Genomic DNA, 15454 nt, shown 5'->3' on the forward strand with positions numbered 1-15454 from the left:
TCTCACTTTGTTGCCCAGGCTGGTCTCAAACTCCTGGGCTCAAGCAATCCTTCCACCTCAGCCTCCCAAAGTGCTGGGATTACAGGCATGAGCCACCATACTCTGCCCAACAGATCCTGTAGACTTTACCTTCAAATCCAGAATTCAACCAGGTCTCACCATCTCACCCAACCTGGTGCAAACCATCAACGTCTCTTGCTAAGATCATTGCCACAGCCTCCTGCCTGGTCTCCCTGCTTCCACCCTGGTGCCCCTGTAGTCTATTCTTACCAGACAGCTGGAATAGTTATTTTAAATAGAAGTTCAAACCCTATAATAACTCTACATCTCATTCAAAGTAAAAACCACACAGCCCTACATGATCTATCCCTTCTCATGTCCTACTCTTATACCTATACCTATGCCACACTGGCTTCCTTTTTATTTCTTAAACACACCCTCTTGGCCTGGTGTGGTGGCTTACGCCTGTAATCCCAGCACTTTGGGAGACCGAGGTGGGCAGGTCACTTAAGGTCAAGAGTTCAAGATTAGCCTGGCCAACAAGATAAAACCCCGTCTCTACTAAAAAGTACAAAAATTGGCCGATCGTGGCCGGGCGTAGTGGCTCACACCTGTAATCCCAGCATTTTGGGAGGTCGAGGTGGGTGGATCATCTGAGGTCAGGAGTTCAAGACCATCCTGGCTAATACAGTGAAACCCTGCCTCTACTAAAAATACAAAAATTTAGCGGGGCATGGTGGCGGGCACCTGTAATCCCAGTTACCTGGGAGGCTGAGGCAGGAGAATCGCTTGAACCCGGGAAGCGGAGGTTGCAGTGAGCCAAGATTGTGCCACTGCACTAAAGCCAGGGCAACAGATAGGGAGACTCCAGTCTCAAAACAAAACAAAACAAAACAAAAAACAAAAATTAGCCAGGCGTGGTGGTGCACACCTGTAATTTCAGCTTGTCGGGAGGCTGAGGCAGGAGAATCGCTTGAATCCAGTAGGTGGAGGTTGCCGTGAGCGGAGATCAAGCCACTGCACTCCAGCCTGGGCAACAGTGACTCCGTCTCAAAAAATAAAAATGGAATAAAAAATAAAATAAATACATAGATAAATACACCCTCCTGGCTGAGGGACTCTGCACTATTCCCTCTGCCTGAAATACCCCCTTTCTCCAGAAATCTGCACGACTGACTCACTCATTTCCTTCATGTGTTTACTCAAGTCAACTCTGAAGCCTACTCTGCCTGCCCTATTTAAAACTGCAACCCCATCCCCCTTTCCTGTTTTTCCTCCACACCAATCATTCCCTTCTAACATACTACAGAATTTACTAATTTTGTTCATGTCTATCTCCTCCCACTTGACTGTAAGCTCTATGACTATCTATTAATGAAGTATCTACTAATTAATTCAATTAATTGAATACTGCTATTAGGTGCCAAGTACTGTGCTAAGCAATGGAGCTACAAGATGATTGAAACTGCTTGTAGGACTCGTGAGGGAAGAAATCCCACTGACAATAAATGTATCTCATTTAGTGAATGCTTTTCCAAACATGATGGCTAACACTAAAACTCAGACTCAGTTCTGCATGCACTATTTCATTTAACCCTTACCGAAACCTACACGGTGACTATCAGCAGCCTCATCGTAAAGCATAAAAAACAGGATTTCAAGGCTGGGCAATGGCAGAGTCAGGATCTGAACCACGGTATCGACAATGAGAACGGTGAGTAACGTCAAATGCGAGAAATATTTAGGACTTAGGCTAACAAAGACTAAGGCAAAGATAGGATGTGGGGGCCGAGGGAGGGGGGAAGTGACTCCTGAGTTTTGATTGGGGTAGACTAAAGCGCAGTGAGGCCTAAGAGAAGGATGAAGCGCAAAGTGGGGCTGGGATGGAGGTGCCCGCGGACCGCTCAGGGATATGGTCCATCTCCAGGGGAACCGAGAGGCGGCTCCGACCCTCCCCCGCTCGCCGCCGCCCCGGTCCTGGAGATGCTGGGAGAAGACAAGCACGGGAAGAGCAGGAGGTGGGTTCCGTTCCCCTCCCTCTTGAGTCTCTTCAGCAGCAGCTGCAGGAAGGGCGTGGGGGACCGCGAGACAAAGAGCGCGCAGGCACCGCCTCTGTCCGGGCGGCCCCTTTAAGAGGCGCGCGCCCAGCTTCCAGCCCGCCTTGTATGCAAATATAGCGGCGCGGCGGGAGCGCGCGGCTGATACCCGGGACTGGGCTGCAGCGGTTAGTCCTCTCCCGGCCGCCGTCGCCTCCGACATATTGCCCGCAGGAGCTGCGGCGGCGAAACGGAGAGCGCCGGGGGGAGGAGATGGGTGAGCAGAGCAGCTCAGGCTCGGCCTGGCAACTAGTGGGCGCGCGGGTTAGGATGGCCAGGCTGCTAATTGCTGCCCCACGCGGACAGGAGCCCGGTGACGGGAGGGGGAGGGGATGCGAGTGCAGACGGGATCCCGCCCCCTCCTGTCGTTTTGCGGAGTGGGGCCTCTGTTGTGGGGGCGGGACATTGGGTGGTGGGCGGGGCTTCTAAGACGGATCCCTGTGGGGGCTTGGGCTTTGGTGAGGACCCGCTCGTCGGGGCTAGAAAGGGGGCGGGGCTTACCAGTGGGCGTGGCCTCAGCGCTAAGGGCGGAGCTTCTGGGGTGGGGGCGCTAGTGCAGTCGGAGTTTCTGGGCTGGAGGGGCTTACACGGGAGGCGGTGGGGCGGGGAGACTTCAGACTGAGGGAGCCCATTCTGGAGTGGGGCTTCTGGGCTGAGAGGGCTTTTACTGGCTTGTGAGCGGGCTTTCTGGACTGACAGTTGTGTGTAGGCGGAGCTTCTGGGCTGAGGGGCTTTATGTGGGTGCAGAGCTTCTAAAGAGAGGAGAGTGGGTGTGGGCAGAGCTTCTGGACTAATGGTGTTTGTGTGGGATTTTCTAAGCCAAGTATCATAGCGTATGAACAGAGCTTCTGGTCTGGGGGTTTATGGAGGGCAGAGCTTTTCGCCAGGTACTTTTTAGAGACTTGTGGAGGTTTATAATTTTGGGCATACATCCAGGCCCAAAATTGGCTCCGAAGTGTGGGAAACGCTTCCGAGCTGAGATGCTACGGCATGGGGTGTATGTGAATGCAGGCTGCTGTGTTACTGTGAAGAGGTATGAACAGGTTATAACTTTTTAAAAATATGTATATATATATTTTTAATAGAGACCGGATTTCGCCATGTTGCCCAGGCTGGTTTCCAACTCCTGGCCTCAAGCGATCTTCCATCCTCAGCTTCCCAAAGTGCTGAGATTATAGTCGTGAGCCACCGCACCCAGTCAGGTTGTGACTTTTGTAGGTGCTTGGGAGCTTTGTGTAGAACTTTTGTGCAAAGTGGTGCATGGGAGCTTGGGCTAGACTGCTCAGCCTCGTAGGTCCAGTTTTCGGTCCACAGCCACGGCATTCTCCCAGCCATGTCCTTGACCCTTTATTTAGGCCCTGGGTCCTGCCCATGAGATCCCAGAATACCCTTTGAGCTGAATCATGGGGCCCTGGAGGAAAAAGCTGTCCCAAAGGTACCCAGAGTTATAGACCTCCAGAAACATATGTCTGAATGGGGCCCAATGTGTACCAGAGTTGAGAGCACAATACCCAGCCACGATACTGTGACAGAGTGTAAACTGAGTTTCCTAATGTGTGAAAAACTTACCTTGCTGGGTTCGTTCACTCATCAGCATATACTTGCTGGGCACTGTGGTAGGGGATATAACAGTGAAAAAGACAGATGAGGTAACTGACTTCATTGACCTTCCATTGTGATAGGACAGACAAGCAATAAGCACGTTAACAAATGAATAAGATAATTTCAGAGAGAGAATTGTAGTGGAAAAAAAGAATAAAATTGCAGAGAGAGTGATGGGGAGGGTTACTTCAAAACTTCAGAAATGGCAGTCAGGGAAAGACTTTCCAGATAGGATACAGTAAGTGCTAGAGGTAGCCATGAGCTTGGCTTGCTGAAGAAAGAAAGATCAAGATGTTTAGAGCATGGGGCGGGTGGTAGAGGGTGGGTATGAGGTAGAGAATGATAGGGGATGAAGCTGAAGATGAAAGAAGAGGCCAGATCATAGGTCTCAGTGAGGATTAAATGATAAAGTGAGATACTAGGTGACTGGCAGCTGGTATCATCACTGCTGTTATCCTTGATATATGCCCCCTGGCTTGAGGCTCTATGTTATGTTGAGCCCCACAGGAGGACGAAGAGGTCCCAACAGGACATCTTACTGTCGAAATCCACTCTGTGAGCCAGGATCCTCGGGGGGCTCTGGTGGAAGCCACACTTCCAGCGCATCGGTGACCAGTGTTCGTTCCCGCACCAGGTAAACCACCTCTCTGTCTCGCCCCTCACTCTGGCCTCACAGGGACAGTGTGGACAGGGCTCTCTCTGACTGGATTCTAAGGTCTAAAATCCTAGATTCCAGTGGGGGCTTAGAGGGGAGTGAGCAGCAGAAAAGACCCAGAGGGAGCTCAGTTGAGGGTAATCACTTGGACAGATGCAGTGGGACATGGTAGAATAAATCCAAAGGCCTGGATTCTAATTACAGTTCTGCTCCAGTTTTGCTGATGGCTTGGACAAGTTGCCTCCCCTCTCTGGGCCTCCTTTTCCTCATCTGTAAGACGGACCTAATAATTCTTTCTCTCCTAGGGGGTGTTGGAAGACCTGAATAAGATTAGGGATAGGAAAAGGCTTTGTCGGGTTCCTTTGTCTGACAGTGTTAGGAATACCCTGTCCTTGCTATAAGCTGCTTTTCTGATCTTATCCCACAATCCTTTGCCTCAGAAGCCCTTCCTGGTAGGAGTCTCAGGTCAGCCATTGATGTTGTTCTCTCTTCACTGCCAGGAGCAGTTCTGGAACAGGCCTCTCCAGCCCTCCTCTGGCCACCCAAACGGTTGTGCCTCTACAGCATTGCAAGATCCCCGAGCTGCCAGTCCAGGCCAGCATTCTGTTTGAGTTGCAGCTCTTTTTCTGCCAGCTCATAGCACTGTTCGTCCACTACATCAACATCTACAAGACAGTGTGGTGGTATCCACCTTCCCACCCACCCTCCCACACCTCCCTGGTAGGTACTCAACAAGGGGGTGTGTGTGCGCGCGTTTCTTTTGGTTTCAGTTTAGCATAGCCTACTAAGCACCACAGTGCGCTTGCCTCCATGCCGAACATGGAAGGTGCTGAAGGAACAGGAAACTGATGATTCACTAAACACTCCTAGTGTGTTTAGTAGCACATTGGGCACTGTAAGTGTATCGGAGATGAATCTGACGAAGATTTTACCTAAAGGAGCTCAGAGTCTTTTTTTTTTTTTTTTTCTGAGATAGAGTTTCGCTGTTGTTGCCCAGGCCTGAGTGGAATAGCGCAATCTCAGCTCACTGCAGCCTCCACCTCCCAGTTTCAAGTGATTCTGCTGCCTCAGTCTCCTGAGTAGCTGGGATTACAGGCATGCGCCGCCATGTCTGGCTAATTTTGTATTTTTGGTAGAGACAGGGTTTCACCATGTTGGTCAGGCTAGTCTCGAACTCCTGACCTCAAATGATCCACCCACCTCAGCCTACCAAAGTGCTGGGATTACAAGCATGAGCCACCGCGCCCGGCCAGGAGCTGAGTCTTAATCCGGTAGTGGAGATGAACCATGGGCGTACATGAGTGCTTCAAGGGGAGGAAAGACTTCAGTGCAGAAACAGTATAGGGACAGGGGCATGTGTGAGCAGAGCAAGAGGGCTCACATACCACTCTCTTATCCCCAGGGACTGTCCCACTTCCCTTCTTGGGGTCCTGTTCTACTCCTCTAGGTAATTTCCTGGCCTGACTCAGCTGGAGGCCGATGAAGGTCAGATAATGGGGACAGTCTCTGTGGAAAGAAATAGGCAGGGGGAGGTGGGTATGAAAAAAGCCTGCATATGGGCAAGGGGCCCACATGACCCCCAGGCCTCTGCCCCCTGACAGAACTTCCACCTGATCGACTTCAACTTGCTGATGGTGACCACCATTGTTCTGGGCCGCCGCTTCATTGGGTCCATCGTGAAGGAGGTGATTGGGTCCTAGAGGCTGGCCAGGGACTTTGGGATTCCCCGTTTCCCCTGGGGATGCCAAGGAAACATGCCCAGCCCTTCAGCCTTAGGGTATTTCCTTGGGGCTCCCTTTGGACTTGGTTGAAGAACATTAGTTACATCCCATCTTGGAGTTTACTGGGTATCAAAGAGAAGGATTTACCTTGCCAGGTTCTGCCCAGCCTGCTGTGCCACCTCTCCCTGGGTGGGATCACAGGTCATGCTGGGTGGGATTTGGGCACAGCCCCTTCGGCCTCCATCCAAGGCCCCATCCCGTCCTATCTTGCCCTGACCCAGGCTTCTCAGAGGGGGAAGGTCTCCCTCTTTCGCTCCATCCTGCTGTTCCTCACCCGCTTCACCGTTCTCACGGCAACAGGCTGGAGTCTGTGCCGATCCCTCATCCACCTCTTCAGGACCTACTCCTTCCTGAACCTCCTGTTCCTCTGCTATCCGTGAGTACCCCTCACTGCCCAGCACCTGGTCCCTGACCTCTGCCCTGACCATGGCTGGCTTACCAGGCCTCCATATCTGGAAGATCGGAGGCAGGTAGCAACATCCCCTCACATTGTCTGGTGACACCCACTGAGGTCAGGATAATTAGCCTTTTTTTGCAGAAGAAACTGAGGTGGCATAATTTACCCAGCTGTCACTATGGGGGAGGTCAGAATGGGACTCAGATCTGCATATATATCCCAAAGGAACATTCCCAAGAGGGAGTGCATGGGCTTTGCCTCCCTCACTCTTCCTTTCACCTCTCTCTGGTCCTTTCCCTTTGTCTTTGTCTCTCTTTGTGTATCTCAGTGCTTGTGTAATCTCTTGGTATCTCCCCGAGTCTGTGTGCCAGCAAACAGCTGCGTGGTTGCATGTCTCTGGGTGTCTATGCATGAAGCATGTGTATGTGCCTGCATATGCATGTGTATATCTCTTTGTGCCTGTTTTTACTCTCTTTCTCCATCTCACCAGACCCTAGATTGTTGAGGATGGACAGACTGTGTCGGGGATGTGCCCAGGACTGCCCCTTTGTGGCTTTGCATCGGGCAGAACTTTGGTGAGGTGTTGGATCTGGCTGCTTCTGGGGCAGGCGCCTGGCTGCCTGAGCATTAACAGTCATTTCCCAACCGCCAGGTTTTCTGGTTCACAGAATTCCTCAAGTTGGGTCAATCCTGGTCTCTGGGAAGCTTCGGAGCTGGCACCTCCCCCTTTCTACCCTGCATATCCAAAAAGGCACTGGCACAGAAGCCCTGTCACACTTGCTTCAGTTATATCTACTTTTTAATTACAAGAGTGACATGTGGCCAGGCGCAGTAGCACACATCCGTAATCCCAGCACTTTGGGAGGCCAAGGCGGGCAGATTGTTTGAATCCAGGGGTTTGAGACCAGCCTGGGCAACATGGTGAAACCCTGTCTACTAAAAACATAAAAATTAGCCAGGTGTGGTGAGGCATGCCTATAGTCCCAGCTACTCAGGAAGCTGAGGTGGGAGAATCACCTGAGCTCAGGAGGTCGAGGCTGCAGTGAGCCAAAATTGTGCCACTGTACTGTAGCCTAAGCAACTGGAGTGAGGTCCTGTATCAAAAAAAGAGTGACACGTGTGTCTTATAAAAACAGTAAACTTTACAGAAGCTTTTAACATGGAAAAAGAAAGTCCCACATAGTCTTATTCCCCCAGAAGTCCATTACTGGCAGCATATTTTCCCAAAATATTTTCTGTGCAAGTACACACACATGCAGTTTTTTTGTTTGTTTTTGAGATAGAGTCTTATGTCACCTGGGCTGGAGTGCAGTGGCACAATCTTGGCTCACTGCAACCTCTGCCTACTGGGTTCAAGCAATTTTCCTGCCTCAGCCTCCCAAGTAACTGGAATTACAGGTGCCCACCACCATGCCTGGCTACTTTTTGTACTTTTAGTAGAGATGGGGTTTCACCATGTTGGCCAGCTGGTCTCAAACTCCTGGCCTCAAGTGATCTGCCCACCTCGTCCTCCCAAAGTGCTGAGATTACAGGTGTGAGCCACAGTGCCTGGCCACATGCAGTTTTTTAAAAAACAAAAATGGTATTATGCTATGCATGATGTACAGTTTACCACACTTTTTACTTAATCATATAATGGATATTTTTCTATGCCAATACATATGGGTCTGTCTCATTTTATTTTATTTTAGAGATGAGGGTCTTGCTGTATTGCCCAGGCTGGAGTGCAGTGGCTATTCACAGGTCTGTTCCCACTACTGATCAACACAGGAGTTTTGACCTGTTCTGTTTCTAACCTGGGCCAGTTCATCCCCTTCTTAGGCAATTATGTGATCCCCCACTCCCAGGAAGTCACCATATGGATGCTGAACTTTTATGCGGGCACCTCATCGGCATAGCTCATTATAGCCTAGAACTCCCCAGCTCAAATGATCCTCCCACCTCAGCCTCCTGAGTTGCTGGGACTATGGGCATGCGCCACCATGCCCAGCTGCCTCATTTTTTTAATGGCCTCATAGTATTCTATGTTATAGAATTTTTCACAATTTATTTGTCTTCTACTGGCAAACTTTTTTTTTTTTTTTTTTGAGACAGAGTCTTGCTCTGTTGCCCAGGCTGGAGTGCAGTGGCGCAATCTCAGCTAACTGCAACCTCCAACTCCTGGGTTCAAGCAATTCTCCTGCCTCAGCCTCCCAAGTAGCTGGGATTACAGGCATGCTCTACCACGCCCAGCCAATTTTGTATTTGTAGTATTTTTGTATATTTAGGTTTCTCCATGTTGGTCAGGCTGGTCTTGAACGCCCAACCTCAGGTGATCTGCCCACCTTGGCCTCCCAAAATGTTGGGATTACAGGCGTGAGCCACCACGCCTGGCAATTTTTTGTATTTTTAGTAGAGATGGGGTTTCACTGTGCTAGCCAGGATGGTCCTGATCTCCTGACCTCGTGATCTGCCCACCTTGGTCTCCCAAAGTGCTGAGATTACAGGCGTGAGCCACTGTGCCCCGCCTATTGGCAAACTTTTAAGTTGTTTCTAGCTTTTCCTTATTCATAACAATGAGGCATATATCTTTGCATATGTGTCCAATATTTCTGCACAGTAGATTCCCAGAAGAATTAACTACACCAAAAGATGTGTTCATTTACATTTTTCATAGATATTAACAAATTGCCCTTCGAAAGGATTGTACTGATTAGAACTTAAGAGTTGCCAGCTGGGCGTGGTGGCTCATGCCTGGAATCCTGGCACTTTGGGAGGCCGAGGCGGGTGGATCCCAAGGTCAGGAGATCGAGACCATTCTGGCTAACACGGTGAAACCCTGTTTCTACTAAAAAATACAAAAAATTAGCCAGGCGTGGTGGCGGCCGCCTGTAGTCCCAACTACTCAGGAGGCTGAGGCAGGAGAATGGTGTGAACCTGGGAGGCGGAGCTTGCAGTAAGCCCAGATCGCACCACTGCAACAGAACGAGACTCTGTCTCAAAAAAAAAAAAAAAAAAAGTTGTCTTAATTTGACAGTTTATGGTTACTACCTGGTGAATCTTTTCTTCCTGGATGCAGATAACACCCAATGTCCATATTATGGTTTATTTTTCATTATTTAATTTAAAAATGTTTATTGACCAAATATAAACTTACTGTAAAAAATTGAATCCAATAGTGCTAAAAAGCTTATAATGAAAACCATTGCTGGGCACAGTAGCTCATGCCTGTGATCTCAGTGACTTGGGAGGCTGAGGGGAGAACATCACTTTAGCTGGTGAGTTTGAAGCCAAAGAGAGCCATGATCATACCAGTGCACTTCAGCCTGGACAACAGAGTGAGACCCTATCTCTAAAAATAAATAAATAAATAAATAAATAGGAAAACATTAGTCTCCAACCCCACCCTCCAGATTTTTAGTCCCACTCTTCAATAGCAGTCTCTTTTACTTTCTGGGTTTTATTTATTTGTTTGTTTGGAGACAGAGTCTGTAAACCTATTATCCAATTCTAAAGTGCCACTGCACTCCAGCCTGAGTGACAAGACCCTGAGACAGGGTCTGGCTCTGTTGCCCCCAGGCTGGAGTGCAGTGGTGCAATCTCGGCTCACTGCACCCTCTGCCTCCCAGGCTCAAGCCATCCATCCTCCCACCTCAGCCTTCTGAGTAGTTGGGACTACAGGCATGAGCCACTGTGCCTAGCCTGCTTATTCTTTTTAAAAATTTATTGATTGGCCAGGCGCGGTGGCTCACGTTTGTAATCCCAGCACTTTGGAAGGCCAAGGTGAATGAATCACTTGAGGTCAGCAGTTCAAGACCAGCCTGGCCATCATGGTGAAACCCTGTCTCTACTAAAAATACAGAAATTAGCCAGGCGTGGTGGCCCACGCCTATAGTCCCAGCTACTCAGGAGGCTGAGGCAGGAGAATTGCTTGAAACTGGGAGGTGGAGGTTGCAGCGAGCTGAGTTTGCACCACTGTACTCCAGCCTGGGCAACAGAGTGAGACTCCGTCTCAAAAAAAAAAAAAATTACTGATTTATTTTAGAATTGAATAATAGGTTTACACAGTTAAAATTCAGAAGGTTTAAACGAGTATACCATGAAAAAGTCTCCCCTTGACTGCTGCCTCCCAGCCACCCAGTTTCCTTTCCAAGAGGTAATCATCAATGTTTTTGGTTTCTTGTATATCCTGGAAACAAATGTTCTATGCATATACAAACATACCGCATACACACGTGCAAGTATATTGATTTCCTGCAATGACAGATGATTTAGCTCACCGTCCCATCCTTACTGTTCCCAGTAATTGATAACTTTTAATATTTTTAATTTTCTATTGGTTATTTTTGTCAATAGTGTAAGTATCCCTATACTTTTTTTTCTCCATCAACAATAGTCAGTATCTTGAATCGTTTTTATGTAAGACAAGAATATTAGGTACCCAACCACTTTTCCTCCCCTCTTCCTCTTTTCACTTCCTGGCAGCTATATTTTTACTTTTATATTGTCAAGCTTGACATTCACGTTCTCCTGTGTAACCACATTTAAGCCTTCCGTTCCTTGTCTAAGTCTGATTCTGAAAATTAAAAACCAGTATGTGGCTTTGATAAAATTATGTGTATGCAGATATCATTCACTGCAGGGCCCAGTAGTATGCATGCATGATATTTCTTCTCTATAGTTACAGAGTTACAGTCTTGGACCTCTTTATTTATTTATTTTATTTTGTTTTTTTTGAGATGGAGTCTTACTCTGTCACCTAGGCTGGAGTGCAGTGACGCGATCTCAGCTCACTGCAACTTCCGCCTCCCAGGTTCAAGCGATTCTCCTGCCTCAGCCTCCCAAATAGCTGGGATTACAGGTGTGCACCACCATGCCAATCTAATTTTTTGTATTTTTAGTAGAGACGGGGTTTCACCATGTTTACCAGGCTGGTCTTGACCTCCCAACCTCAAGTGATCTGCCCACCTTGGCCTCCCAAAGTGCTGGGATTACAGGCGTGAACCACTAAGCCCAGCCAAGAACTTTTTTTTTGTTTTTTGTTTTTTGTTTTTTTTGAGACGGAGTTTTGCTCTTGTGGCCCAGGCTGGAGTGCAATGGCGCCATCTCTGCTCACTGCAGCCTCCGCCTCCCTGATTCAAGCGATTCTCCTCCCTCAGCCTCCCGAGTAGCTGGGATTACAGGCATGCACCACCATACCTGGCTAATTTTGTATTTTTAGTAGAAATGGGGTTTCTCCATGTTGGTCAGGCTGGTCTTGAACTCCCAACCTCAGGTGATCCACCCACCTCGGCCTCCCAAAGTGCTGGGATTACAGGCGTGAGCCACCACGCCTGGCCGGCAGGAACATGTTTTTAAAGGACTTCTTTTTTTTTTTTTTTTTTTTTTTTGAGACAGAGTTTCGCTATTGTTGCCCAGGCTGGAGTAGCCCAGTCTCGGCTCACTGCAACCTCTGCCTCCCAGTTTCAAGTGATTCTCCTGCCTCAGCCTCCCGAGTACCTGGGACTACATGCGCCTGCCACCATGCCCAGCTAATTTTTTGTATTTTTAGTAGAGATGGGGCTTCACCGTGTTAGTCAGGATGGTCTCAATCTCCTGACCTCGTGATCCATCTGCCTCAGTCTCCCAAAGTGCTGGGATTACAGGTGTGAGCCACCGCGCCCAGCCTTAAAGGACTTCTTTAAAGGGCTTGTACTCCCAACTACTCAGGAGACTGAGGTATAAGAATCACTTGAACCCAGGAGGCAATGGTGCAATCTCAGTTTATTGCAACCTCTGCCTCCCTGGCTTAAGCCATCCTCCCACCTCAGCCTCCCAAGTAGCTGGGACTACAGGTGCAGGCTACCATGCCCAGCTAATGCCAGAGGTTACAGTGAGCTGAGATTGTTCCACTGCACTCCAGCCTGGGCAATAGAGCAAGACCCTGTTTCAGACCCCCCTGCACACAAATGTTCCTAGTGTCAAGGTGAAATGGTTTTTCTTACACTCCATCAATTACTTAAAATCATAGCACATTTTAGTTTGCTTCATATTTACATTATAACTTTCTAATATGGCTTTTTATTTTTCTTGGACTTTCTAATTGCCTTTCTTTTTTCTTATTGACAAAAGAATGATGAGCCTTCATCATATCCTCAAGTTTATCCAGCCTCTCAGTCATACTGTCTGTTGCCTGGAGTCCATTTCCTCCTCCCTACTTCCGCCACAAAGGCATCCCTTCTGGAGCCCTTCCTCCTCCTGCTGCAGTCTGGAGTGTTTGCTCTTTAGGTCTGCTGTACAGCTCTCAGCCTGGGATTTCCCTTCACTGCCCTCCTGGGTTGGACCCTCTGCTTCCTGAATCCCATGTCTTCCTCTTTCTTGGTTTTCTTATTTTGCTGGAATAAATTATCAGGTAATTTCCTTAGCAGTGGGTACATTGGAGGTGTATATGTTCTGAGTCCTTGCATGTCTAAAAGTCTTTATTCTGCCCTCATACTTGATTGATAGTTTGGCTGAATGTAGATTTCTTTTTTTTCTTTTCTTATTTTTGAAACAGTCTGTCGCCCAGGCTGGAGTGCAATGGCACGATCTCAGCTCACTGCAACCTCCGCCTCCTGAGGGGTTCAAGCGATTCTCCTGCCTCAGCCTCTTGAATAACTGGGATTACAGGCACGCCACCATGCCCGGCTAATTTTTGTATTTTTAGTAGAGACGGGGTTTTACCATGTTGGTCAGGCTGGTCTCAGACTCCTGACCTTGTGACCTGTCCACTGTGGCCTCCCGAAGTGCTGGGATTACAGGTGTGAGCCATCGTGCCTGGTCTCTATGTAGATTTCTAAGTTCAAATTCACATTCTCAGAACTTTTGCAGTTATTATTCCATTGTCTCTAGTATCCAGTGTTGCTAGTGAGAAGTCTGATGCCAGTTTGAGTTTGATTCCAATTCTTTTGTAGATGACTTGTATTTTCCTTTCTGAAAGCATTGAGGAATATTCTGTTTATCTTTTGATTACTTGAAATTTCAAAGGATGTGTCTGTTGTGGGACTTTTGTCATTCATTCTATCAGGACTCTAAGGACTTTTTTAACCTGGAGATTTGAGTACTTCTTTAGCTTGGGGAAATTTTCCTCTGTTATTTCTTTGATAATAACTTCCTCTCAATTTTTTCTATTCTTTCTGGATTTCTGTTCATCAGATGGTAGACCTCATAGATTGGTCATCTTTTTCTTCTGTATTTCTCTAATAATCTCTCTTTCTCTGTATGTGCATGGCCTTCAGAGAGATTTCCTCAACTTTGTCTTCTAGCTTTTTTAGAGATTTTTTCAGCAATCGTATTTTTCGTCTCTAAGGCCTCTACATTTGCTGATTGTTCTTTTCTCATAGCATACTATTCTTGTTTTAAAAATCTCTTACTTTCCTCAATTTTGTCTTTTCACTAGGATCAATTTTTCTGTTTCATGCTGCTTGTTTTCCAAGTATAGTTGACTTCTTTGCTTGTCTCTTTATATGTAAAAATGAAGGACTGAGTAGCAGGAGTGCATTTTCTTTCTGTCATTTAAAGGGATGGGAGCTTTGACTGGAGGCTCTAAGTACATGGGCAGGGCACACTGACTGGCAGGCTTTGCTTTGAGGATGAGTGAGTGAAATGCCAGTTGTTAGGCTTTGAGCCTCTGTAGGCCAGAAAGGGAGTGATGGGGGTTTTACTCTAAGATATCCCCATTAGAGACCTCAGTTCTCAGTTTACTCAATTTCTTTAGAAAAGATTCCTTCAGGGTGTGTTGTATGAGGTGAGTAGGGGAATAAAGGGACTGACTCTTATAAGTAAACATGGGTCATTGTTTAATCCTATTTATTCAGCCCTGCTCCTCACTTCATCTTCTATCATATGTGCCCACTTCAAGCCAGAGTCTCTCTTGGGTCACTCTGGGTAGATAAGCTCCCACCTCCAGTCCAGTTCACTCATGGCATATTCTAGACCTGTGCCACCCAGTTGATAGCTCCTAGCCCCCTGTGGTTATTGAATACGTGAAATAGGCTAGAATGAGTTGAGGTGCGCTCTAAGTGTGAAATACACACTGATTCTGAACACTCAGTACACACACACACACAAGAAAGTAGGCTGGGCATGGTGGCCCATGCCTGTAATCCCAGCACTTTGAGAGACTGAGGCAGGCGGATTGCTTGAGCTCAGGAGTTTGATACCAGCCTGGGCAACTTGACAAAATGCCATCTCTACCAAAAATACAAAAATTAGCTGGGCATGGTAGCCTGCACCTGTAGTCACAGCTACTTGGGAGGCTGGGGTGGGAGGATGGCTTGAGCCCGGGAGGTGGAGGTCACAATGAACTGAGTTTGCACCACTGCACTCTAGCCTGGGAAACACAGCCAGACCCTGTCTCAAAAAGAAAGAAAGAAACTAAGACTGGGCACAGTGGCTCACACCTGTAATCCCAACATTTTGGGAGGCCAAGGCAGAGTAGATTGCTTGGGCCCAGGAGCTTGAGACCAGCCTGGGCAACATGGAAGAACCCTGTCTCTACAAAAAATATAAAAATTAGTTGGGCATGGTGGCACACACCTGAAGTACCAGCTACTTGAGAGGTCAGAGGATTGAGACCCCATCTCAAAAAAAAAAAAAGGCCAGGTGTGGTGGCTCACGCCTGTAATGCCAGGACTTTGGGAGGCCAAAGCAGGCGGACCACCTGAGGTCAGGAGTTCGAGACCAGCCTGACCAACATGGAAAAACCCCATCTCTACTAAAAACACAAAATTAGCCGGCGTGGTGGTGCATGCTTGTAATCCCAGCTACTCGGGAGGCTGAGGCAGGAGAATCGCTTGAACCCGGGAGGGGAAGGCTGCAGTGAGCTGAGATCATGCCACTGCAGTCCAGCCTGGGCAACAAGAGTGAAACTCTATCTCAAAAATATATATAATAATAATAATTTCATCTCTTTTATTGTTATTTT

The 15454-nt window shown here is 47.9% G+C and overlaps 1 protein-coding gene across 1 annotated transcript in view; it reads left to right on the plus strand.

The window, feature by feature from the left end:
• Positions 1-2044: 2044 nt before the first annotated feature.
• The window catches only part of TMEM39B (transmembrane protein 39B), a 28301-nt gene continuing 14891 nt past the window's right edge, over positions 2045-15454 (plus strand). Inside the window, exons 1-5 of the mRNA XM_011974033.1 lie at positions 2045-2313; positions 4206-4332; positions 4854-5073; positions 5955-6038; positions 6356-6510. Of these exons, the coding sequence (XP_011829423.1) occupies positions 2310-2313; positions 4206-4332; positions 4854-5073; positions 5955-6038; positions 6356-6510 (590 nt within the window). The 5' untranslated portion in view covers positions 2045-2309. The remainder of the gene's footprint in view (positions 2314-4205; positions 4333-4853; positions 5074-5954; positions 6039-6355; positions 6511-15454) is intronic.

This window comes from Mandrillus leucophaeus, unplaced genomic scaffold, assembly GCF_000951045.1.
Source record: "Mandrillus leucophaeus isolate KB7577 unplaced genomic scaffold, Mleu.le_1.0 Scaffold141, whole genome shotgun sequence".
Taxonomy (NCBI): Eukaryota; Metazoa; Chordata; class Mammalia; order Primates; family Cercopithecidae; genus Mandrillus; species Mandrillus leucophaeus.